Source organism: Felis catus, chromosome A2 (assembly GCF_018350175.1).
Source record: "Felis catus isolate Fca126 chromosome A2, F.catus_Fca126_mat1.0, whole genome shotgun sequence".
Taxonomy (NCBI): Eukaryota; Metazoa; Chordata; class Mammalia; order Carnivora; family Felidae; genus Felis; species Felis catus.
Window position 1 is genome coordinate 140,005,239 of NC_058369.1, and position 26,803 is coordinate 140,032,041.

General features: G+C 37.1%; 1 protein-coding gene and 1 non-coding gene across 24 annotated transcripts in view; one reads left to right on the forward strand and one right to left on the reverse strand.

Annotated features, from left to right (window-relative positions):
- CADPS2 (calcium dependent secretion activator 2) overlaps positions 1–26,803 on the reverse strand; it is a 540,930-nt gene that overhangs the window by 252,155 nt on the left and 261,972 nt on the right. For all 23 annotated transcript variants that reach the window (XM_045052688.1, XM_045052669.1, XM_045052676.1 and 20 more), the window contains one exon: positions 12,133–12,244. In XM_045052688.1, the coding sequence (XP_044908623.1) occupies positions 12,133–12,244 (112 nt within the window). The remainder of the gene's footprint in view (positions 1–12,132; positions 12,245–26,803) is intronic.
- On the forward strand, positions 14,051–14,152 carry LOC111559618. Its single transcript, XR_002740747.1, has one exon. It is a non-coding gene; the product is annotated as a U6 spliceosomal RNA (small nuclear RNA).

Sequence of the window (26,803 nt, forward strand, 5' to 3'; positions counted from 1 at the left end):
TAATCCAACAAATTACTCCCTTAATTATTTCACAAACGTTATAATAACTAATGTAGCTTTGTTCTCGCTGTGGTTATTAAATACTGTAAGGATTTTTAGAGCCAAGTCAATTTTATTTCTTAATCCAGAATATACGATAGTAGGATGGGAAGGAGGAAATTACAGACTGTCTAAACCTGGATTCAGCTGCATCCTTAAAATATATTTGATTCACATTCAGTATATGGTAAGATGGAGGTATGTGGAAGATAAAGATTAGGGCAGAGAATGAGAAGTTGAGTGATCTGTCCACTTGTCCCCATGGCTACGATGACAAAGCCAATACCAGAATCCACGTCTTCTGGAAGCAGGTTTTATATTTTCAGTTTCTGGTGCTCAAGAACCAATTTGAATCATGCACCTTTTACCTAAAGAATTTATTTTTGATTCAAACACTGCAGATAATAACTAGTAGGGAACAAAAGTACTTAGCTTTTTGGCATCAGTGCTAAAGACCATGATGATGAACATTCCTAAGTGGTTATGGATAGCAGCAAGATGCATAGGAACTTCTTTTCTTAATGCAGCAACTACAAGAAGAGGTTAGCAATGGATCTGAGGCTCTTCCAACTTGCTTATTCCATGTATTACAAGGAGAGAGCCTGACTCTACTAGAACCTCACTCTTCTTATAGGATCCAAACCTTACATTATTCTGCAATTGTTGTTTATAACTTGAAGCTCAGGCATTCAAAGGGAGTCATTCTACTGTCTGCTATAATTTTGCATATGAGAAATAAAATGGAATCAGGCCAAGTTTAAGAGATTCATTTGTTCATTCATCTTCCCAACATTAGCTGCACATGTATTATAGATTAAATACTGTTAGATGTTGGTGAAATGACAGTATGTCCTTGGCCTCACCTTCAACAGGAAATGGAGATACACTATTGTAAGGTTCTTACACTATAACTCAGTGCTACAACATCACTTGAAGTTAGGCTGTGATGATTTAAAGCAACACCTAGAATAACAGTTATTGATAAAAAATGGAACCACTGAATATACAATTAGTTGGGGCACATGGGTGGCTCAGTCAGTTGAGCATCCGACTTTGGTTCAGGTCATGATCTCACGGTTCAGGAGTTCGAGCCCTACATCGGGCTTGCTGCTGTCAGCTCAGAGCCTGCCTTCGGATCCTCTGTCCCCGCCTCTGCCCCACTCATGCTCTCTCAAAAATGAATAAATATGTTAAAAAATTGGTTAGTCTAAAGAGAAAAAAGGGAATAAAGGACATGAGACACAAAAAATACCTAAATGACAGATTTAAACTTAACCATATCAAAAATTGTAATAAAATATAGTTTAAATACTCTGATTAAAAGACTACCAGATTGACTAAAAAAAAGACCCAGTTATACATTGCTTAAATATATTTTATTTTTTTAAGTAATCTCTACACCTGATGTGGGGCTCGAGCTCACAATCCCAAGATCAAGAGTCACATGCTCCACTGAGCCTTAAATAAACACATCTTAAATGTAAAGAAGTAGATTAAAGAATGGAAAAAGACATGATATGCTAACACTAGTTTTAAAAAACCTGGGATGGCTAAGATAAAGTAGATTTTATTTATTATTATTATTAGTAATAGTAGTAGTAGACTTCATGCCTAGTATGGAGACCAATGTAGGGCTTGAACTCATAACCCTGAGCTGAGATCAACAATCAGATACTTAACTGACTTAGCCACCCAGGCACCCCTAAGATAAAGGAAATTTTAAAGCGAAGTATATTATGAGGGCTAAGGAAGGTCATTTCATAATGCCAAAGCAGTCAGTTAATTTAAAAATATATACAGATCCTTAATATTTTTGAACAGATCTTCAAGATAGAACAAAAAAATGACAGATCCAGAATAATAGAGATTAGTATCAATCTGTCAGAAATTGTTTTAAAAAAAGTAAACAGAAAATCAGTAAGTATATGAAAGATCTGAGTAACCTGAACTATCTGACTTCTATGAAACACCCTATTAGACAATGGAAGAATACAGTCTTTACAAATGCACATGGAAATCCAACAGGTTGTGGGTGATAAACTAAGCCTTAGTAAATTTTAAAAGGATCAAAGTTCTAGAAGTATATTCTCTAATTAATAGACTTCAATTAGAAATCAACAACAAAACTCTGAAAAACTCTAATATATATGGAAACTAAATAGCACATGCTTAATAACCTATGGTCAAAGGAAGAAATCAAAATAAAACCTAGTATTTTCAAAAGAACGAAAATGAAAAAAAGAAAGAATTTGTGGGATGCTATGAACGCAGTAATTAGGGAATGTGTATTTATAGCACTAAATGTCTATTTTAGAAAAAAGATTTTTCTCATATCAATGCCTTCAGCTTTTAATAAATAGAAAAAGTATAAATTAAACCCAAGGTAAATAAAAGAAATAATAAAGATCAGAGCCCAAATAAATATTAGAAGGAACTTTTTCAATCTGATGAAGGGGATCTACCAAAAAAAAAAAAAAAGTACAGCTAATATTATACTTAATGTTTAAAGACTAGATGCTTACCCCCTAAAACTGAGAAGAAGACAAGGAAGTCCGTTTTCACCACTTGTATTTAACACTGTAATTTAGATTCTAGTAAGTACAATAAGGCAACAAAAATAAAAACTATCTAGATTGGAAAGGAAAAACTGTATTTTTAGACAATATTGTCTATGGAGAAACAATCTACAAAATGTTACTGCAACTAGTGAGTTGACTAACACTGCAGGATAGAAGATCAGTATAGAAAAGTCATCTGTATTTCAATATACTAGTAATACCTAGTTTAAAAAATTAAACAATGCCATTTAGAATAGCATCAAAAATATGAAATAGTCAAGTGACAGATCAGACAAAAGAAATGCAAGACCTGTACACTGAAAACTCTAAGACCTTGCTATGAGGAATGATGCAAGACCTAAAGAAAGAGATATATCACCGTATCCATGGGTCGAAAGACCCAATACTATTGATCAATTCCAAAACTGACCTACAGATTCAATGAAATCATAGTCAAAATAACACTGAGTGTCTTCTTATAGAAAGCTACAACTTGATTTTAAAATTCATAGGGCAAAGAACTATACTACAACAGACAAAACTGGGGAAATCAAAAACAAAAAGAACAAAGTTGAAGAACTATCAGTACTTGCTATGACACACTTATGAGAAAGCTAAAGTAATCAGAGCAGTACACTAGTGGCATTAAGACAGGAAAACAGACCAATGGAACAGACTAGAGAGTCCACAAATAGACCCACAGATACATATACAATTGATTTTCAACAAAAGTGCTAAGGAAAACCAGTGAAGAAAGTCTTTTCAATAAATGGTGCTAAAGGGGCACCTGGGTGACTTGGTCAGTTGAGCGTTTGACTCCTGATTTCAGCTTAGGTCATGATCCCAGTCATGGAATCAAGCCTCGTATCGAACTCCACACTGAGCGTGGAGCCTGCGTGAGATGCTCTCTCTCTCTCTGCCCCTCTCCCCCCTTGCACACACACTCTCTAATAAACAAATGGTACTAGAACCAGATATTCATATAACAAAAAAGTGAACTTTGACCTATACATCGCTGTAGATATAAAAATTAACTTGGAATGGATCAAAGATCTAAACATAAAAATCTAAAACTAAAAAACTTTCAGAGGAGAATTCTGACCTTGGGCTAGGCAAAAATTTCTTAGATATAGTACCAAAAGCACAAGCCATAAAAACAAATTCACAAACTGAATTTCATTCATCAAAATTAAAAACTCCTGCTCTTTTAAACACACCATGAGCAGAATACAAAGACAAACTAAAGACTGGGAGAATATTTACAAATATATCTGATAAAGGAGGTATAAACAACTTATTATAGTCTTTCTAAACTCAAGAACAATAAACAGCCCAATTAAAAATTGGGGAAGCTATTTGAACAGATTCATCAAAGAAGATGTATGGTCAAGAAGATGAATGTATATACCAAGAAGATATGTGGAAGACAAGCATGAAAAAAAAATGTTCAACATGATCAGTATTAGTTGGTAGAGAAAAGAAAATTAAAACCATGAGGAAATAACACCATAATTCTTAGAAATAAGAGATAAGTACAGTGTATATGGTTTCTAATATTCTGTCTGGGGGAGAGGCAGACCTTTATTACTATGGGAAAACTGAAACACCAACTTCTGCTAACATAATCACCCACATGGACCCACCATGGAGGATGCCTATTTAAACCTGTTCACCCACTTGAATGTGAGTAGGTAAGAATATGCTTTCCTTTACCTCTACAGAGAAGATTTCAGCCAACTCCCTAGAGAAGGTCTGAGGCAGAGTCACTAACAACTGATGCATGTTATCAAAGGTGCTTTTCCTTCAAAGTCAGACTCTGAATGGTAAGTCTTCTCTAACTCTTCACGGCATGTGATTAATGAGCAGACATAATTAACTGCAGTTAGAAAAAACAGTTAGAAAAAATTTGCACCATCTATGAATCATCCATGGCCTTCCACCTGTCCGTGGTCCAGCTTGTCACTGGCACGGATCCTGAGACAGGACAGCAGAGTCCTGGGAGGGAGGGATGGCTATATGAAATGACTAAAGGAGGATGAGACCTTTTCTGTGAATTTTAGTTTCAGAGAAGCTACAGCGCTTGCTAAAACTACAAAAATTAAAGTCCACAGTATAGGGTGAGTTCAATTAGGCATATGAAATGCAAATGAGTCTCCGTTCCATTTTGCAGTATATGATATTAATTCGCCGGCCACAGCAGCAGGCATCTAGTGCTGGCAATTTCAATAAAACTGGATATTAAATTTCACTTTCAAAGTGAAGAAAAATACGTATTATGATTTTGCTAGCAGCTTCTCTAATGCTTGATTCATATGTAGATGAATCAAATTCACATAATGCTGGAAACTTTTTAATCCAAATATAAATTTTGACGGTTTGAGTGAAGGAAAGGCCTAAAGCGTTTTTTATGAATTTAACTGTATATTTATTTTTGAAAAATTAGGATAGTTATTTAAAACATCTGTAGTCTACTCCTCTAACTTATTACTGTGTATGTTGAAATCAAAGTTCTATGATGACTGGGTATAAAGCAGGCAATTAGACAAATGTTTAAAGTCTATGAGCTCTAAGGGCACCTGGGTGGCTCAGTTGGTTAAGTGGCTGACTTCAGCTCAGGTCACGATCTCATGGTCTGTGGGTTCGAGCCCCTGTCAGGCTCTGTGCTGACAGCTCAGAGCCTGGAGCTGCTAAGGATTCTGTCTCCCTCTTGCTTTCTGCCCCTTCCCCGCTCACACTCTTTCTTTCTCGGTCTCAAAAATGAATAAACATTAAAAAAATTGTTAAGTCTATGAGTTCTAACCAGTTATATATGGGATATCCAATTAAATATGCTAAGTTTGGCATTAATAATTAATGTGGCTGCTGAAAGTTTTAGCATTAACGAAAAACTTACAGAATTCAATCAAAGCCACACAAATGAGAAAAAGTGAAGAGGATATACGCCAGAAAAACAAGAGAGGCAAGAAAAATAATAATAGACTGATCAGTTAATTAGAGCTCCTAAGACAACTATTTCTTTACCTCCCAAGACGACAGACGGGTTAACATACCACTCAATTGCTTATTTCTCTTGTCAAGTTTCAAAAACAAATAAAAATTGTGCATATTCTGATCACTCTTGAGACAGATCTCCTTTGATGCTTCATAAAGCAAACAGAAGAAACAACGAAAAAGGCAAACATATAAGCTAATTTTTACTTGCTACATTAAGACATTACAAGCCGCTTGAAAGATAATAGTTCAATGTAATGGAGTAATCATTTCAGCAATTCTAATTTATCTTAATATTTAAAATGTATTTGAAATTAACCACCAGCTGCTATTTCCTTATAGTATTTGTATTTGTAAAACAAACGTGACTGTCACTTTGAATTTATTGCGTATGAACATCTCCATGTTGAGAAATGTTAAATACAAGCAGATAGTCAAATAGAAAAAGTGAGAGAAATACATAAAATGAAACCTTAATTTCAAAAATATAACTACTCTAAAAATGTGTATCTAAGAGATAATCAGACTGTTAGTCTTTTGCTATCTTAAAATATTTAATCAAATTAGAAGACGTTCTGGCTCCCCTGGAAAGGAAAATAGCTTCTCTGATTTGTGGGAGTCTCTATCCTCATGGGGGAAAAACGAGCATCCTTCTGTGGATACTGATGATGTGCTATCAAGACCATGAACTCAGCGCTTGAACAGACACTAACTAGGCTCTTTTTCTAACAACGGTTAGAATGCTTTGATAGAAACACTCCTAAAACTAAAAAGTTACTTGGGTGTAAACTTCAAATATTCATTTTGTACTAAAGAACACCATTCAGCAAGTTAAAAAGTTACCAAGGAGTACAAAAATCAATTCTGAAAGGCTCAATGGAAACTCCGTTGTCCACAAATAGATGTCCTGGAAGCAATTTGGATTTTTATACAGCTATGTTAAGTAAGCCTTGCCTTTAAAGTTTTGGGGACAAAATCATCTTAATTTTTTTTTAATTTAGGCAGAGCTGACACATAATGTGACATTAGTTTTAGGGGTAGAAACACAGTGATTCGACAAGTTTATACATTATACTATGCTCATCAAAAGCATAGCTACCATAAAGTACTATTGCAGTATCATTGATGAACGATATACTTTTGGGTGCTTGATTGGTCAACTGTTTCCTTGCTAGAACAAGCCCATAATATGAAAAATTCCCTGTTCTGTCTCCAGGTATTCCCTAAGGCACCTGGTAGAGGGTTGGCCACCAATTCAAATGAAAAATCTCCATATGCCACCTCCATTTCTATAAATAAGTATTTGCACCTGCCATCTCCAAACGAAATCTGCATGCCAAGTACTTTCCAAAGAACATAACCTTCAACTGGCCAATGCCTACTTAAATTTGAACTATCATTTTACAAAACTATATGCTAGAGAAGATTTTCTCTTATCCCTGGGCGTTACCAGTTCTCAACTCCGGCTGCTTAGTGACACTATTTGTACCAGTGCTTCTCAACCCTATGTGCACACTGTTAGTTCCTGAGAGGTGCTTAAAATGCTCCTTCCTGGACTCACCCCCAACCAACCAAAAGATGACTGTGGGCCTATAGCCTGAGTCTTTTCATGCACTTCCTAGGGGTTCTTTATGTGCACAGACAGTTGAGTGGCACTATGACATAGAAGAGTGCAGCCAGAGAGGAACATCTGGGTGGCTCAGTTAAGCTTCTGACTCTTGATTTTGACTCAGGTCACAATCTCATGATTTGTGACATTGAGCCCCACAGAGGGTTCCATGCTGACAGCATGCAGCAAGTTTGGGATTCTCTCTCCCTTCCTCCCTATCAAAACAAATAAACGTAAAAAGAAAGTGCCTCCAGAGATTACTGTAGGAAGATGCAAATTATGGCATAAAATATTATGAAATGCATAAAATGGCATTAGCTTAAATAACATTTGGTTCCTACCTTAAGCCATGAAATTAAATGGGCCCATATTCATACCAAGATTTGTAAAATACTGCCAAATTTCCTCATCTTATCAGGTGTACTGTTTAATGATTTAGAATATAGGCTTTGGGATCAGAAAACCCAAGTTCAAATACTGACTCTTGCACTTGCTGAGAGGTCTTAATCAGATTCTCACTTTCTGTCTCAACATGGGCTGAGACTACCATCCTCAAAGAGTATTAAATGGGGCAAAGAGTCTGATTTCGTTCTCTTGCATTCAAGTTTCATCTATGTTGTTGCATGAATTAATAGTTTATTTCTTTTTATCACTGAATAGCATTTCATTTTATGGATGTACCACAGTTTATGTATCAGTTCCTCCATTGAAAGACATGTTAATGCTTCCAGTTTTTAGTGACTAGGAATAAAGCTGTTATCAACATTCACGTACAGATACTAAGTAATAAACCTCATGTAAATACCTAAGAGGACAGCCTCTGGGTAATATGGCATGTCTAGGTTTCACTTAAAAACAAAAACAAAAACACTGGCAAATTGTATTCCCAAAGTAGCTGTACAATTTTGCATTTCTACCCAGCAGAGATCAAGTTTGTTGTTTTATATCCTTGTCAGCACTTGTTATTGTCAGCTTTCTTTTAAAATTTTTTTTTTCAACGTTTATTTATTTTTGGGACAGAGAGAGACAGAGCATGAATGGGGGAAGGGCAGAGAGAGAGGGAGACACAGAATCAGAAACAGGCTCCAGGCTCTGAGCCATCAGCCCAGAGCCTGACGCGGGGCTCGAACTCACGGACCGCGAGATCGTGACCTGGCTGAAGTCGGACGCTTAACCGACTGCGCCACCCAGGCGCCCCAATATTGTCAGCTTTCTTGTACGTTAGCCATTTTACCAACTGTACAGTGGTGGGGTCTCCTTGTGGTATCTATCTATTTTAGGGACTGTGCTGCTCATCTTTAAATTCAACACAATTTTGCTACACAAAATTTTAATTAGAAAACTTCACTTTAAAATTAGGATCTCCAGGTATCGATTTGTAAAAATTTACACTGTAAATTTCAGGTCATGTAAGGCTTTTTCCTTCAAATTAAAAAAAAAATAAAGAAAAAAACCCAACTGTTTCTGCTTCCCAATATAAAAGTAGATAGCTATACCAGGAAACATTACTAGTAGCTTTACCAGCCAGAGATGATCACCAGTTTTTTTTATTATTATTATTTTAGAGAGTAAGAGAGAGTGTGATGGGGAGATGGGGCAAGGGCAAGGGCGAGGAAGAATCTTATGCAGGCTCCACACTCAGCACACAATCCCAACATGGGGCTTGATCCATCAACCCTGGGATCGTGACCTGAGCCGAAATCGAGTCGGACACTCAACCGACTGAGCCACCCAGGTGCCCTGATCACCACCAGTTTCTTCTAATCGTGCATGCATATGTGCATGGACTCAGACTACAATACATCTGAAGACCCCAAGTTTAAAGCAGAAATGAATCGGATATGTTTGAGGAAAGGAAGAAAGCCAAGTCTGAAGGAAAGAGGACAGTAAGCAAGATGGCTCTAACAGGAGACTTAAAGGTCAGTTCATGTAGATCAGGGTTCTTCAACGTTGGGGTGTCTTGAAATTACCAGGAGGCCCGGTTAAAACACTACGGCACACCACCTTCAGAGTTTTTGGTTCAGCAGATCTAGTGCAAGGCCTGAGAATCTGCATTTCTAACTCTTCCAGGTGCTGATATCGCTGATCCGGGGTCCCATCTTGAGAACCATTCTTGGACATGCTACACCATGATGAGGACTCTGATTTTTAATAAAAATTTTTTGTGCTTATTTTTGAGAGAGAGCAAGAGCAGGGGCAGGGCAGAGAGAGAGGGAGACACAGAATCTGGAGCAAGCTCCAGGCTCTGCACTGTCAGCACAGAGCCCTATGTGGGGCTCGAACCCATGAGCTGTGAGATCATGACCTGAGTCAAAGTCAGACACTTAACTGACCGAGACACCCAGGCTCCCCGAGGAGTCTGATTTTTGTTCCAAATAAATGAGAAGATACTTGAAGATTTTTAGGGAAGAATGATGTGATTTGTTTAGAATTTTAAATAGATCATAGTGGCTGAGGTGTGAAAGCTAGGTCAGAGGGGACAACATGATAAATGGGAAAGTAGTAAGGAGACTATTAGCAGCAAGGAAGGATGGTGTCCTGAATTAGGGTAGAGGAGAAATTAAGATGTGGACGTATTCAGAATAAATTTAGGGAAAGCTGACAGAACTTGCAAATAGATGGGAGCATTAAGGTGATGGAAGGAGAAACAAAGTATATGTCATGTCACAGACTTAAAAACTACCTCTATGGAAAACTTTATGCGGTTGCTAATCATAAGTTCTATTTCAGAAATATTTAGTTCGAGATAACTGTTAAATGCAACTTAGAAATACTAAGTATGTGGATTGGATATACAAATCTGAAGCTCCGAGAAAGAAAAATTTTAACTTGGAAGTTATTGCCACATAAATGATATTTATAATCATGGAACCTACTCAGATCATTAGGGTAGTTCAATGGATCCTTAATGGATCCTTAAGGGTGATTTTGCACACCTCCCAGGGTGCAATGTCTGGACACATTTTTGACCATCTTGACTTAAGGCTGGGTGCACTACTGGCATCTGACCAGAGGCCAGGGATGCTGCTAAATATAAAGTGTACAGAAAGGATTCTAACAACAAAGCACTTTCCTGCTCAAAATATCAATAGTGCTGAGGTTGAGAAACCCTTGTATGGAAAGAAAACCTGTCTTGTATGAAGAGGGCAAAGGAGCATGAGGCCTTTCTCAGATATACTAATAACTGGGAAGCATATCACTTATATACCCAATTTAAAACCTGCTTAGGGGGCGCCTGGGTGGCGCAGTCGGTTAAGCATCCGACTTCAGCCAGGTCACGATCTCGCAGTCCGTGAGTTCGAGCCCCGCGTCAGGCTCTGGGCTGATGGCTCAGAGCCTGGAGCCTGTTTCTGATTCTGTGTCTCCCTCTCTCTCTGCCCCTCCCCAGTTCATGCTCTGTCTCTCTCTGTCCCAAAAATAAATAAACGTTGAAAAAAAAAATAGGCTTTAAAAAAAAAAATAAAAAAAAAAATAAAACCTGCTTAGGAGGGCACCTGCTGGGATGAGCACTGGGTGTTGTATGGAAACCAATTTGACACTAAATTTCATATATTGAAAAAAAAGTAACTCCAATAATACCTTTTTATTATTAAAAAAAATAATAAAATAAAATTAATTAATTAATTAATTAATTAAAAATATCTAAAGAATTACCTTATAGCATTAGACTTAAAATGGCTGCTATTTGAGTGTGGGAAATAGTCATAAGGAAATAGGGTAAAATTAATAATAGTTTAAGTGAAAAACCTGATTTATAAATCCATCAGATCATACGGAGTCTCCAAAGGTCTTCTATAAGATTATGCTACCTGTACATGTACCTTTGCGGAATGAGTTAAGCGCACAAATATGCAAGCACATGAATGAATGAATGGTACGGCCTAGCTCTTAGGTCTTAATACACCTAACAAGGAAACAGAAGAGGAAACCTGGAATATGGATATAGATTCTCAATTTCTGGAGTGTGGGTACAGATTCACAAAATCCCTAGAAATGGGAAACTCTAATCAGGTAAAGGAGACACAAGAGGATACAGATTTGAAATGAATCAAAAGCCCAACTCTGGGGGAAAAAATTTTCAATATACCCAACGATCCTAGTATCCTTCAACATCCATCATCACACAAGCTGTCTGTCCATCATTACCAGAAATTTTCAGGTAAGATTTCTGAAGGCTTTAATCTCTGAAAAATACCTATGAGTTCAGTCTTCAGGTCTGGGTAAGAGAGATCCACATTAGAGAAGGTAACTTTATAGCCTACTCATTGTAGCACATGTACTTTATAAATGGGACTGCAGATAATCTTTCACACAGAGAGGTGTTAAGATCACAAATCCACCCTCATCTTAATGCACTGCCAGCAAGAGCTGAGTATAGTGGAAAGACCCTGGAATTGCAGATAAATATATTCTAGGTATGAAGTGAGTACAGGAAAAAAAAAAATCCAGAGTTAAAAGTTACGTGAAAAAGACCTACTCACAGGGAAAACACGAGAGATTGAGACAGAAATACCTTTAGATATTATAATTAGTCTAATCATAATGGACCTGAATAGATGGACTTTAAATATCAAGATGCTTCTTTCAACCCATAGACGGAAATGTTTAAATGACAATTCCCTTTCACCCAAAACAACAAGTTGCCCTGTGCCATAGACACCCAATGACCAATGCATGTGTAAGCAAAATGGGTCCCTATGATCTTATATACAACCTTTATATACCCAAAGCCTATCACAGTATTTTCTATGTTATTGACAGTTGCCTTTAACAGATTAGAGCTATTAATCCGGGACAATGGAAAATTACAAGTAAATTATTTTATTTAGGTTTTCAACAGTAAGTTCACACACTACATATTGGTCCACCTTAAGTGTAAAGCACAAGAAGTAACAATTGTGTGACCTCAAGCACACAGGACTGACCACAACTCACCCTTCCCAGTTCTTTATCTTCAAGGGCCAGGACCCCAGTGCTTTCAGTGAAGAGTTTTACTTTGACCACAGGCCGAGGATGGGTGGTGGTGAAATCACCTTGAGTTCCCCATCTGCAATTAAGGAACAAAGATTTTCTTTAAAATGCAGCATTAATTTTTTTTTCCCGACAGATGTATCTCCTTAGAAGGCCCATTAAGCAATGCAGAATCTTTTGTGCTCAATGAGATTTTTAGCTTTGCTTTTGTTTCTGACAGATGGCAGAGTCAAGGAGGAAAAATAACAGTAAGTTTTATAGCTTATCAGCTTATAATAATTCCAAAGCTGTTCCAAAAGTTAGCACATTAGAGTATATAACAGAGTGTGCAATAAGAATTTAGGTTAAGGTAAAGCATTATATACGGAGCTACTAAACTCTACTATTTTATTAATTCAAATACAAATTACAACCCAATTTTTACAGATGCCTGGAGGATATTGCTAAAAGTTTCTTTATATAAGAGGTAGTTTCACAGAAAACTATTTTTTGCATTGTAAAAACTTTATCCCATAACTTCTTGGGAAGTCTTTACTAGATATTTTATACTTTAAAAAGTGGAGGTAATTATCTCCCATCTATTACTTTATGATTTTTAAAAGCTCCTGTCAAAAGGAAATAAATAAGCACTATAAAAATAGGAGTATTTTACAGTTAATTTCCCAATACACTCTCCTAGGAATGCAGTAAGTCTGTCGACATCTGGCTTTTCAAATCATCATAACAAAATAACATTTTTCTTGGCTTATCTTTTAATTAATAGCATCTCAGCTTTACCACACACCAGTTCATCCTAGTGTGCTTACAAACTCAACTGGCATACACCTGATATTAAAAAATCTTATCACTGTTTCTCATAACGCTAGGATCACAGGCATGAAATGCAGCACAGCATCAAGAAAATGCCATTGAGAAAAACACACTAAAGTGAGATTTAACACAATAAGGATTCCTGCTACAAATAAATCACCATGTTAAAAATATTAATTTTCTCCTCTTATTTAAAAAAAATGAATTTACCATTTTCAAGGCATTATCTAAACTTTATTTTATAAACCATATTCAGAAAGCTTGGGAAATAAAAAAAAAAGGAGGAAGTCTAAGAAAAACTGAATAACTGATGTCTTCCTTCCCTACCACAACAGTGATAACACTGTAATATGTGTACAGTAAAGCAGAGGCCATTTCAGTGGCCGAAGAAACTAGTATGTAGCTATAATTTGTCCTCCTGAAATTAAAGTTGTATGCCAGAGGGAAAAGAGACATTCAGTTAGAATGGAAAAGCAGCTTAATTTTTATTTTAGACTTCTAGAAAGGGGTTAGCAAAGAATCTTTTTTGCCGTTTCATAGAATTAAGATGGTCTGAGATAAAGTAGAGCTAAATAAATAAAACTAAAAGTAAAAACAGATTCAGAACCAAAATAAGGGAGTAGAGAAAATTTTTCAATTTAGTGCGTAGGATCTTAAGACTTGAATAGTCAAGGCTATCCAGATGACAACTCTAGAGTAAATTCCCACGACATACTAGCCTTTACTTCGTGTCATGTGGTTCAATTTGGGAAACTAAACCCTTTGAGACATTTCCTTACAAGTGAAATCAAATCTGTAGTAACCATGTAGACACAGCCTAACAGTTTTACATAGAATCTGCTCATCTTTTAAACTAATTCTCTTCATAAAAATTCCTTTGTTATTTTCTTCCCTCTAATGTCAAAAGCCTTTGCAAGTGCTTACACTGTTTTCTATGATGGTATGTAACCCCCCATCTACTGCAATTCTCCAAAGCGAAAAGTACTGATGACCACATTAACCATCACTGGGAGACTGTGAATTTCATCTCTGACTTCCATCTCTCTGCCACTTTACATGAAGGAAAATGCACACTCTCTTGGGCAGCACATATACCAAAACTGGAATGATACAGAGAAGAACAGCATGGCCCCTTTGCAAGGATGATACACCACGGGAAATGCACTGCCATTTCCACTGCTAGAGTAAGACAAACCACAATGCATATGTAAAGAACTGTGCTCACTCATGAGCCCATGAACCTCCACAAAATTGCCTTGTACCTCAGATCCTTCATAAACAGAGATCTTCAACAACTCTTCATTGATGGGGTTCAGGACAGGCCACTCCAATATACGCCATGTTGGCATATTACCTTGAATTAAAGTTACTAAAGAAACAGGAGGTGCAACAAGGAAACTAAGACTCTTCCTTTGTCCCCCTGAAAGCAGGAAATAAATCTCCTACGTGAAAGGTACCCTCCCCTACCCCCCCCAAACCGAAAGGCAGAAGACATCCTTATTACCAGAGACAGGAAATTTAGGGCCAAGGAAATTACATGAACAAACCTCATTACTTCTTTACTAACTTACTATCCCCAAAGCCCAAACTTCTTTTGACTTCAGTTCCTCACAAATTTATTGTTTGTCTAAGAGATCTAAAAGCTGCCTGCTTTGGTCACCTTGAGTTTCCTATTTCATATATGTACAAACTAAATTTGTTTTTCTATTTTTTTAATGTTACTTTATTTGACAGTGGGGGAGGGGCAAAGAAAGAGAGAGAGAGAGAGAGAGAGAGAGAGAGAGAGGAGGAGAAGAGAGGGAGGGAAGGAAAGACAGAGAGACAAACAGACAGACAATAAATATCCCAAGGAGACTCCATGCCCAGCACAGAGTCTGACTTGGGGCTTGATCCCATGACCGTAAGATCAAAACCTGAGCCAAAACCACAAGTCAGACACTTAATTGGCCGAGTCACCCAGGCACCCCAGTTTTTGTTTTTCTTATGTCAGTTATTAGACCAAAGAACCTACCAGAAAGGAAAAGTATCCCACCCCTATATCTTCAGTCTTTATTCAGTAGACCTCTCTCATCTAATAAAAACAGTTTATTGTGTAAATTAGACATTAAGTATCTAAAGATGAGATGCAGTTTAAGGAATAAAAAATCAGCATTCCCACTACCCCAGGTTACAATGGAGAATATACCAGTACATCAGGAACGTCCTCTTTGTGCCCTGCCCTGATCACATCTTCCTCTCATCCCAACCCCACACCATAAGATTAGCTAGGATTCTGGGTTCTGTATTAGTAATTGTCTCGGCTTTCTTTTTAAAGGGAGGATCTTTAGCATTTTACCTCTAGAGGTGATCATTGCTCCAGGTGTCCTGTAATTGGTCTTTAATGGGTAAAGAAAATAATCTTCTTGGGGCGCCTGGGTGGCGCAGTCGGTTAAGCGTCCGACTTCAGCCAGGTCACGATCTCGCGGTCCGTGAGTTCGAGCCCCGCGTCAGGCTCTGGGCTGATGGCTCAGAGCCTGGAGCCTGTTTCTGATTCTGTGTCTCCCTCTTTCTCTGCCCCTCCCCCGTTCATGCTCTGTCTCTCTCTGTCCCAAAAATAAATAAACGTTGAAAAAAAAAAATAAAAAAAAAAGAAAATAATCTTTTCCTAGTTCATTATATACCCACAAATAAATCGGAATATAGGTCTTTCATATATATATATATATATATTTCTTTACCCGGATGGCTCAGTCAGTTAAGCCTCTGACTTTGGCTCAGGTCATGATTTCACAGTTCGTGAATTTGAGCCCCACGTTGCGCTCTCTGCTGTCAGCATAGAACCTGCTTCAGATCCTCTGTCCTCCTCTCTCTCTGCCCCTCCCTTGCTCATTCCCAAAATAAATAAACTTCAAAAAAATCCATAGGAGGATATATATAAAATCTAGGACATAGGTAATATACCATGATGTATATCCCATATCTGATATATGTGTATGAAAGACCTATATTCCGATTTATTTGTGGGTATATAATGAACTAGGAAAAGAAGATTATTTTCTTTACCCATTAAATATCCAGGTAAAGATATATATATATATACACACACACACACACACACACTATATATCTATCATAAATTTAGACCACAGACCTTACCTATCTGTAATCCAGAAATGAATGTTCTATTAAACTTTTTCCTGTACCTCCTGAGATGGTAATTACAGTGGTTTATATGGATTTTTTTTTTTTTTTTTTGCTTTTCAGAGATAAACCTAATTTCCTATCTTAAAAAAAACACACAGATTTAGGATGCTGTAGTTTATGCTGTATAATTTTCATCAATGAAACCAGCCTGTAGATTTACATTCTTGTATTTTCCTGTTTTTCTTACACTAGTTTTACTGAAGCAGTTGAACACTGCCACATTTTTATTATCTGGAAGAGTTTGCAATAAATGAGAATTATCTGTTCTTGGAATTTATCCATTAAGATGTTTGGGTGCAGTGTTTCTTCGTGGTAATGAAGCATTTGATACTGATTCTGTTTCTTCACAGGTTATAGTTATAAAACTATTCCAGTTTTCTATTTAAGCCACTTTGATATATTACTAGAAAAAGTTATTTCATCCACATGAAAGTATTTGCATGACGGCACTTAGGTGGCTCAGTTGCTTAAGCAGCCAACTTGATTTCGGCTCAGAGCATGATCTCACAGTTGTGGGATCAAGCCCCAAGTCAGGGTCTGTGCTGGGCAGGGAATCTACTTGGGATTCTCTCTCTCTCTCTCTCTCTCTCTCTCTCTCTCTCTCTCTCTCTCACTGACCCTCCACCATGCATGCTCTAACCCCCCTTCTCAAAATAAACTTAAAATTCCTCTTATCTTTTGCATCTATGGCATCTGTAGTTAAGTATCTTTCCTCATTCCTCATCTTCTTTTTTTCCCCACTTTTAACTTTGACATAAGTTTGTCTTATTATTCTCTTCAAATTACTATTGCTGGACTTTGATGATCTCCTCCACTGCACGCTTGTTTTCTATTTCATTAAATTCCTCTTTTTTATTTTATCTTAATTTATTGGTGTTAAAAATGTAGAACTGTAGAATTAACTTGAATGCATGGCTCATTAATTTCAAACCTTTATTTTGTTCTAAGCATTCAAGCTTAGCATTGTAAGCATTTCAGGCTATACATTTCCCTTAACCACCTTAAGTACAGCATCCCCCAAACTGACATTATTTTTGTTATTATTTGGCTCTTTTCAGGTGTGTTCTAGAATTTGTAAATGCAGTTTTCCTTTTCCTAGATAAGCCCTATGCTTATTGCATTAGGTTAGCAAGGGATAATATAACTTACAGGATACTAATCTTCTGAAATAATTGAAATTAGCTTTTATATATTCCAAAATATGTAGGTAGGGGTGTGTGTGTTTAACTCTTCCATGAGTACTTGGAAATGCAAAGTATTTTCCACTGTGGGTACAATGTTGTATATATGGACATTAGATCATGCTTGTTAACTGTGAAAATCTATTTTATCATTACTGATTTTTTGGTGTTCTTTATATAGCAAGGTAGAAGTATTATCCTCTCCCATCAACCTAGGGATTTTGACAATTTCCCTTTATCTTTTTGTCAACTTTTGGTATCCTATTCGGTGATGTAAAAGATTTAATAGTAACTCTGGCCTTTTAATATGAAGTATTTATCTTTTTTTTTTTTAATTTTTTTTTTCAACGTTTATTTATTTTTGGGACAGAGAGAGACAGAGCATGAACGGGGGAGGGGCAGAGAGAGAGGGAGACACAGAATCGGAAACAGGCTCCAGGCTCTGAGCCATCAGCCCAGAGCCTGACGCGGGGCTCTAACTCACGGACCACGAGATCGTGACCTGGCTGAAGTCGGACGCTTAACCGACTGCGCCACCCAGGCGCCCCTGAAGTATTTATCTTTTATAATTTGAAGGCCATGAATACTTTTCTACCATTATACTTGTGTAAAATTAGTGAACACTATGCCGGGAATGGTAATAAGTACAACACATGCTTAGAGAAGTCACATGAGGAACCTAATCAACACATGGCAAGTATAGATAGTAATTTATTAGAAAACAAAGAGCTAAATTTTATAGGAAGCCACTAGTAATCTAGAACTTGGAACAATGCAGGATCTCCATTCTCAAAACCTATGCCAATGAGGGCAGGAAACAGGAATATCACAAGGCCTGGTAAAGCAATCTGCAAGAATGTTATCTACCTAACAAGGTCTGGGACCACCTGAGTCAAGGGCATGGAACACTAATGGTCAGCTCCTGTGAAATGAGAGAGCATTAAATAACATGCTTTCAGGCAGAGATAAGCAAAGGCACAAGGGGACTGACGGATCCTAACTTCAACAGCCAGAGGACTAAGCTTTTATGATATTCAACAAAAATGTGCAATTATAAAGGGGTGCCTAAGTATACAGTAGCACTTAATAGCCCTCATAAATCCCAAATTCCAGAATACAAACAAACTAGCACCCCTTTGATAATGTTTTTAATGTTTATTTTTGAGAGAGAGACATAGCACGAGCGGGGTATGGGCAGAGGGAGCCAACCCAAAGCAGGCTCCAGGCTCCAGGCTCCCAGCTGCCAGCAGAGAGGCTGACACGGGATTCAAACTCACCAACAGCGAGATCGTGACCTGAGCCAAAGTCAAATGCTCAACCGACTGAACCACCCAGGTGACCCGAGAATTTCTAAGAACTAACGTTAAAAGATATATACAGTTAGAAAATGCTTATGAATTCTACAATAAATGAATTAAAAACCAAAGTCCTCCTTCCTATACCCAACCCCCCAAAAGGGCAGGGGAAGGAAGGAAGATAATAGGTGAATATTTTCAACATTCACCAAGATGTTTCCTTGTTTTTTACTTAACTGGCATGTTTAAATACTTCCAGGAATTAATACCAGTTATTATCTTCCTACTATTTTCTCTGTATTCTGTGATAAAATAATACGTTTCCCTTGCTGTCAATTTGCTTTGACTCAAAATACATTGCCTTTTTCCACTTCTGTGTATGTATTATTTATGAGGATTCAGACTTCCAGTGTAAATCTTCAAAAGAATAAAATATCTACAAAGCACCTGTACGGGGACAGCAGGACTTCCTGGCTAAGCAAACACAGGGCAGCTAACATACCAACTGAAGGAACTGATATTAATTATGTATTTGCTACTAAATTAAGTATCCTGGAAATTCACATGATGAGCCAAAATATATGTACATGTCTATTCATCTAGTAAAACTATTTCTAGGAATCTTCCCTAACAAAATAATCATGAGTACTGAAAAGACTAGCAGCAGAAACATATTCACTACAGCACCATGTATAACAGCAAAAGTAAGCATCTCAGATATCTAATATTTAAGGAAAATTATGTAATTTAGTGGCACACAATGGAATATTTTGCTGCTACTTAAAATGATGGCTATGAAGGTGATATGGGGTGATATGAAGGTGACATGGTAATGTGGAAACAAAAACAATCTGGACCTCTTATTCTCTCAAAAACCATACTGAGTACTTCGTATGTGCCAGACAATACTCTAGTGTCAACCAAAGTCTCCACTCTCTCGGAACTGATACTCTAATAGATTATAGATAACAATTTGATTATATACTGTACTATATACATAACATAGAACACCTCGCCCTGTGTTCTTAACAGCTGGATACTTCCCATGCGTCTTACAGCATCGGGAGAACTAGGTTTAAAATGGGACCTAAAAGGATTCTCAAAAAGTATTAGCATATTTGTTTCAAAGTACGCTGAAAGTCATCAACACTGCAACAGTTATCAAAAATCATTCAAATCCCTTAATTCAAAATTCTTCTTGTGAACATATAATGCACACATGATGATAAAAGATAAAACTAAAAAGAAGACTCAATCCACGTTCCTTATCTATGACCAGCACTGATGAATAGGGTGTATGTAATTTGAAAAATTATTTCATCTATCCATGCCTCCATCCTTTTATCCATCCAGCTGTGGAGCTGGCATTGGGAAACAGTAGGCATTAAAAAAAAAAAAAATTAAGAAAACAGATCCTGTCCCTAGATGAGCTCAGACTGGTAGGGGAAAAAGACCTATAAACTCATAAATATAAATAATAAATCCAATCACACAGAATTGAACAAGCTTTCTAAACAGCACTTTTAAAAATTTCTTCTGAGATCAGGCACTTTCTCTTTATAGTCATCTAAATTTCTTTTATGACTTTCTTTTTTATTATCATTGTCCATTTATCTATTACATTAGGCTTTCTATCTAGGAGGCTTTCTTTTGATTTTAAAAAAACTAACATAAAGAAAGGCACTTACTGTTTCTGATATATATGGCAAATTTGCCACAGCTGGTGATTTTCTATTTAACTCTTTCCAGGTTTTTTTTTAAATGTATACTTTTAAAATATTAGACAGTCAAGTTCTAGCAATGTGATTTATAGTACTGGATTTTGACATCCTAAAGAGTCTTTACCAAGGATGATATAAATATTAACCTTTATTTCTCCCACATTTCCACTATTTAAACCTTCAATTTGTCTAAAATTTAACAGTGATATTAAATGGTATTTTCCCTTAATTTCTCATCTATCCAATCTCACTTAGTTTAGAAATCAAATATACTTGTGGTATTATTATATAAACTGGGGTTTGATTTTGAACTTTGTCCTCAAGATAGACCTCCTGAGCTGGGCTATACTGTTTGAACTGTTGTGGCTTTATGAGATATTAGAATACCAGTTAGCACAAGAAGGAACTAGATATTTCCAACTTACTACATTTCTATTCAATAAAAAGGGAGTTCTCTCCATTTATTAAGATCTATTCTAATTTTTTTTGTAAAGTCTTAAACTTTTTCCTTGTTCCATGCAGGTAAGTCCTACACATTCTGTGTTAAAATTATCACATAGTTTTCTAATTTTTCTTTTACATTTATTTACTTTGTGAGAGGGAGTGGGGAAGGCGCAAACAGAGAAGGGGTGAGAGAGAATCCCAGGCAGGCTCTGCAACTGCTGGCACAGAGCCTGATGTGGGGCTCGAGCCAACGAACCGTGAGCTCATGACATGAGCTGAAACCAAGCATCGGATACCTAACCGACTGAGCCACCCAGGGACCCCACTTTCATAGTATTTTATATTTTGGAATTCTAAGGAAACTGTGTCCTTTATGTTATCTGACAATTGCTGGTATACAAGAACGTTATGAACTCTTTTAATAAGTAATAGTTTTGCCTCACTTCCAATCCAGTGAAACCTTCAATGTTTTCATGACCAAATTACCATTAATCCTATTACAAAAACTGAGTTACTAAAATAATCGATTAACAATGACCTATAATTACAAAAACATCACTAATTTTCTAGCAGAAAACATGAAATCAGTATCTAAAGGGGAAGAAGTTAAAGTCTTTTTTTTTAAGTTTATTTATTTTTTATTTATTTTGAGAGACAGCACATGTGCATGCACAAAGTACAGGTAGAGAGAAGAAATAGAGAATCCCGAGCAGGCTCCGCTCTGTCACTGCAGAGCCTAATGCAGGGTTTGAAGCCATGATCTGTGAGATCATGACCTAGGCCGAAATCAACAGTCAGATTCTTAACTGACTGAACCACCCAGGCGCCCTGAAGTGAAAGTCTTTTAAAAATTATGCATAATCCTGGGGTGCCTGGGTGGCTCAGTCAGTTAAGCATCCAACTTCAACTCAGGTTATGATCTCACACTCCATGAGTTCGAGCCCTGCGTCAGGCTCTGTGCTGACAGCTCAGAGCCTGGAGCCTGCTTCGGATTCTGTGTCTGCCTCTCTCTCTGCCCCTCCCCCGCTCATGCTGTCTCAGAAATAAATAAAAACATTAACATTTTTTTAAATTATGCATAATCCTTAAAATAACTGCAGCAAGAAAATTTTTAACAATCCAACTATAGATTTTAATTTTCATAACTTAGGCATTTTAAGATTAAAATGTCATGTTTATCCAAGATTACTTGTTTCAATCAAGTTTAGGTTCATAACTTAAATATCCAAACATCAGATATTTGGTAGATATTGATTTAAACATTCACTTATGAAACAGAAAATCTTCCCAAGTTTTCTGCAATCAATTTCATATGGGTTTGAGGTCACTTTCTGTTGTCATGTAGGACATTTGCCCCCACAACTCCTACAGGATTGGATTCACCTAATAATAAACAGGATCACTTGGAGTTATTTTTAACATTCTTATTTGGTGACAACGTAGATGAACACTCTTCACAAGTCTAAGAGCCACCAAGAGGGAATAGTGATGCTTGGGAATGGGATACAGGGAGTCGGTCAGAAAGGCCTAAACGTGTGTATCCTCAGGGCTGTCAGAGGAAACCATCCGCAGCTGTTTGCCGTCCTGGGGTCAGGAGGCCAGGGAAACTTGCCTGGTTGACTCAGGGCACAGAGCTGTGTCCCTACTCATGCAGGGACATGCGGGTGAGCTTTAGTTTGCTTTACTTACATAAAAAAAGCTATATCTGCACCTCTGTGGGTATCTTTCTGTCAGTCAGTGTCCTGCTCACAATGACCACAGCAATACAGTCAAACTCTTCTGAAACAGATGTATATGTAAAACAGGTACATTAATAGGGCTTGTACAATATACAAAGTAAATGCAGGACCTCACTATGATGAATATACCTCTTTTTAAGTGAAGAATTTAAAACTGAGGAGTTTAAAAAGAATCACTAAGAGCCTACTATATAAAGATTAAATAGAACACTGAAGGCATTTTAATAGTATTAAGCACTGAACAAATTCTTTTTTTTTTATTTTTTTTAATGTTTATTTATTTTTGAGACAGAGAGAGACAGAGCATGAGCAGGGGAGGGGCAGAGAGAGAGGGAGACACAGAATCTGAAACAGGCTCCAGGCTCTGAGCTATTAGCACAGAGCCCGACGCGGGGCTCGAACTCACGAACTGTGAGATCATGACCTGAGCCGAAGTCGGATGCTTAACCGACTGAGCCACCCAGGCGCCCCCTGAACAAATTCTTTTAAATACAGCATTTCTGATTATTAAGAGCAATTAAGACAGTTTCATGGAAAGCTCTAAGCAGAAGACACTTTTGGAAGGGCAGCTTTTGATATTTAAAAAGTTCAGCATTTCTATGTCATTTCCCAGGGCCCAAATGTATCAGTGTTATTACTGATGGACATAAGCCCAAGAAAAAGGGAAGAAGTGAAGGTAACTACATTTTCACAGAAATGTGGATGGCTGGTGTCATCCTTTTCCATTATCAAAGTATACGTAAGAGATGAAGGGACTTATCTGAAAACCCCAAGAGTCTGATTCCAAATAAGTTGCTGAAAATTCATGTCTGGACTTTAGCAAAAAGGCTGCAAATAAAGACAAAGATTTGAGAATTCTTAACACAGAGGTGGATAGTAGAAACTCTAAGAATGAACAAAACCTATGAAGGGTGTTCATTAAAAACTCCATGATGGTAGGAATTGGTATCTTACAAATCCAGGCCTGCATATGTTTCTATATCCGTGTATGTGTGTGCCTAAACACGTTTATTATCTTTCAATAAGTGGGATATCCAAATTGCTCTATAACTTGTGCTTTTATGTAACACTACATATTGAACATCTTCACCTATGAGTACATGGATTTTACACAATATTTTAAGACTCTAACACATTCCTCTTGTATAGTTGTACTATATTCACTCTTCTGACAGACCGCAGCATTCTTTCCAATTTCAACTATTATAGAAATGTTGCAAAGACATCTTCATATATATTTAATTATTTTTACAGAAATACTCAAAAGAAGACCAAGGGCAGACTTCTAAGACAGCCCAAGATTTTAAACTAATCTTAAATACAAAAGATTATACTAATTTAAAAAGTCGATTCATAAGTGATGTACTTAGGTAAATAAAATTGAGCACAAAAGCCACATTATCCCAAAAGCCAAAATTTCAAAATAATTCAATGTAAAACAAAATCCAAGTTTGCTAGGATTTCAAAATTTCATTGTAAACATCCTTTCCCTTCAATTTTAATAATCTGTGGTAGAGACTAAATTTCTTACTTTAAAAATACATTGGGTATATCATTAAAAACATTTCCTATGCATTTAATTAGTTTAAGTTGGGTGATCAATAGTGTTTATAAAAACTGTTTTACTTATTATCATTACTGTGGTTGACATACTTTAAATTTCAATTTCATATCAAATTTGAACCACACACAGGTTAGCAATACCTCCAAGGCAATATAGCTACGCCAACTAATGAAATCATGGCATGACCTTCTGGGTCAAGAAGATAACATTTACCATTACACTGGCATTTAAGACAAAATATTCTATCCTTTCAACAAAACCAAAGGAATTGTTCTGTACAGCTATACAAAGATAACCACCTCGATGAAATTAGCAACACAAATATAACATTGTTCTAAATAGTTTCATATAAAGATGTGTGAGGGGAGGGAAAAGATTAAAAAATATAAAATGGGGCACCTGGGTGGCTCTGTCAGTTAAGCATCTGACTTCGGCCCACCCAGGTCATGATCTCATGGCTGTGAGTTCGAGCCCCACATCGTGCTCTGTGCTGACAGCTCAGAGCCTGGAGCCTGCTTCAAATTCTCTGTCTCCCTCTCTCTCTGCCCCTCCCCTGCTCACGCTCTGTCTCTCTCTCCTTCAAAAATAAACAAACAGGGGAGAGGAGGGGAGGAGAGGGGAGGGGAGGGGAGGGAAGGGAAGGGAAGGAAAAAACTTCAGAACCAGTACCAGAGCCCTTGCCCACAGCAGAGTACGGTCATGGAGAGACAGGGTTCCACAGTGCAGACCCCAGAGACCATTTCTGGGCTCAAAGACAAATTCCCACACCCAAAGGGAGTCCGAGCAATCAACTTGCCTCTAATCTTATACTACGTCCCTCCTCAAACCGTGGAGGTGCGAATGAAGGCAATTCACATTAACACCCCTAATGCCACAGCACGTATGACCCAAATGTCATACGGACAGCGCACATCAAATGCTAACTGTTGTTATTAGCAGCCATAGTAGACTATTCTAGTTTAACCGCACAAGCAAAATGATACCTACTTGAAGACGATGGATGGCCTGGAACATTAAAGTTTTAATCAACTTCGTAAAACAGCAACACTAAAACCCAGGCACTAGAAGAAACTACAAAGAGAGAGACCTCCACTGACAGCAAAACAGGACAAAAAAGAGAGAGAGAGGGAGAGAGAGAGGGTGGTAAGAAGGGCAGAGATGGAGAAAAGAAGGGACGATTAACACAGGACCAACCTGGGATAAAGAGTTATAAACTGAGTTACTTTCAATCTTGATGTATTTTGCACATGATCTTTAATCTTTCTTTAAAAAAATATTTAGTCTAAAATGCTGACATGATGCAAAGTTTAAGAGAAGGGCTAGAAAATATCCTTTAAAGTAACTAAGCTTTATCACTCAAAGCTTCTGGGATGATCTTTCAAAAACACTACATTAAAACTTTTCATTATGATGAAAAGACAATACAAAGTTCTCTTTTCAACAAGGCAAAGAAGAAATCCTGCGATGAAGGCAGAAAAATATTTGGGGATAGCTTGGGGTGGGTAATGATCACTGTTATAATAAGAGAAAAATCCCAGGGACTTCACCCTTCATTCTCTCTTAATGTGTCTGGAAATTTCCATTTCCCTTCAAAGAGACAGCTCCCATTTTGCTGCTCTAAAGATTGCTAAAGCCTCAAGAATAACAGAGTAAAATTATCCTCTAAAGTCCGTATTTCATTTATGAAGTATTCATGCCATTAAACCTCCATATCCAGAGTAATCGTATTATACTTATACCATTTTCTTCTGGGAAAGTCTAGCAAGCATGTTAGCACAAAACCAGGTTTCAGAAAAAATAGAAGATATAATCCCTCACAAGCATTTTCCTTTCTCTTCCTCATAGCAGGGTAGTTCAAAGACATTAGCTTGAAGCATCTAATTTTAAAGAGAACCATTTGTTATATCTTGCATTACAATTTTACTTGGTCAAGGCAGTACAAAAAAGTGTAACTTTTTATCAGAAACCAAGATTTTCAAGAACCTATGTATAGGAATACAAGCAAAATAACTGATCAGGTACATTAATTTAACTTTAATGCATAATGTGTTATACAACAAACCTCTAGAAAGATTTCAAAATAATAAAATGCAATGGTGTAGAAATGAGCACAACTCTACTGCATAAGCCAATAATTAATCACTACACATACTTATTAACGTATGTTCACACTTGGGTTATACCCTTAACTTTGAAGTAATGTGAGAACATCGGCCTGGTTTGCTCCTGTGTTTTTTGTTTGTTTTTGACACAAAAATGTGAATGTGTTACATGAACTAGAAAAAAAGAAAACCTTTCAACTGTGAATCCATGCATTATCCCTCAAAGATAAAAGGTACTATAGAAATGTAAAACACAAACTATTGTAATCATCATTAATCAATAGAGCATATTGTTACTAGTAAACTGGAGTATCTGTTACTGGTCCTTGTTTTACCAGATCCATTCCAGTAATTCATCTCTAATTTGACAGAACCTCAAAGGGGGCGGTGGGATGCTCTTGGAGGCCAGACATATGGGTGTGAAAATGCTCTGCTCTCTATTTTCTTAATTTGAACACCTTGGAATTGCCCAAGTCCTACAATGTCAGTGCTTCTATTCTTAACGGTTTCCATTTAAAAGCAAATGCTCCTGCAATGTTTCCAGCTTCTCCAAAGATAAAAGACTTCTTGGTCCTTAGAGCAGTAACATGGGGGCT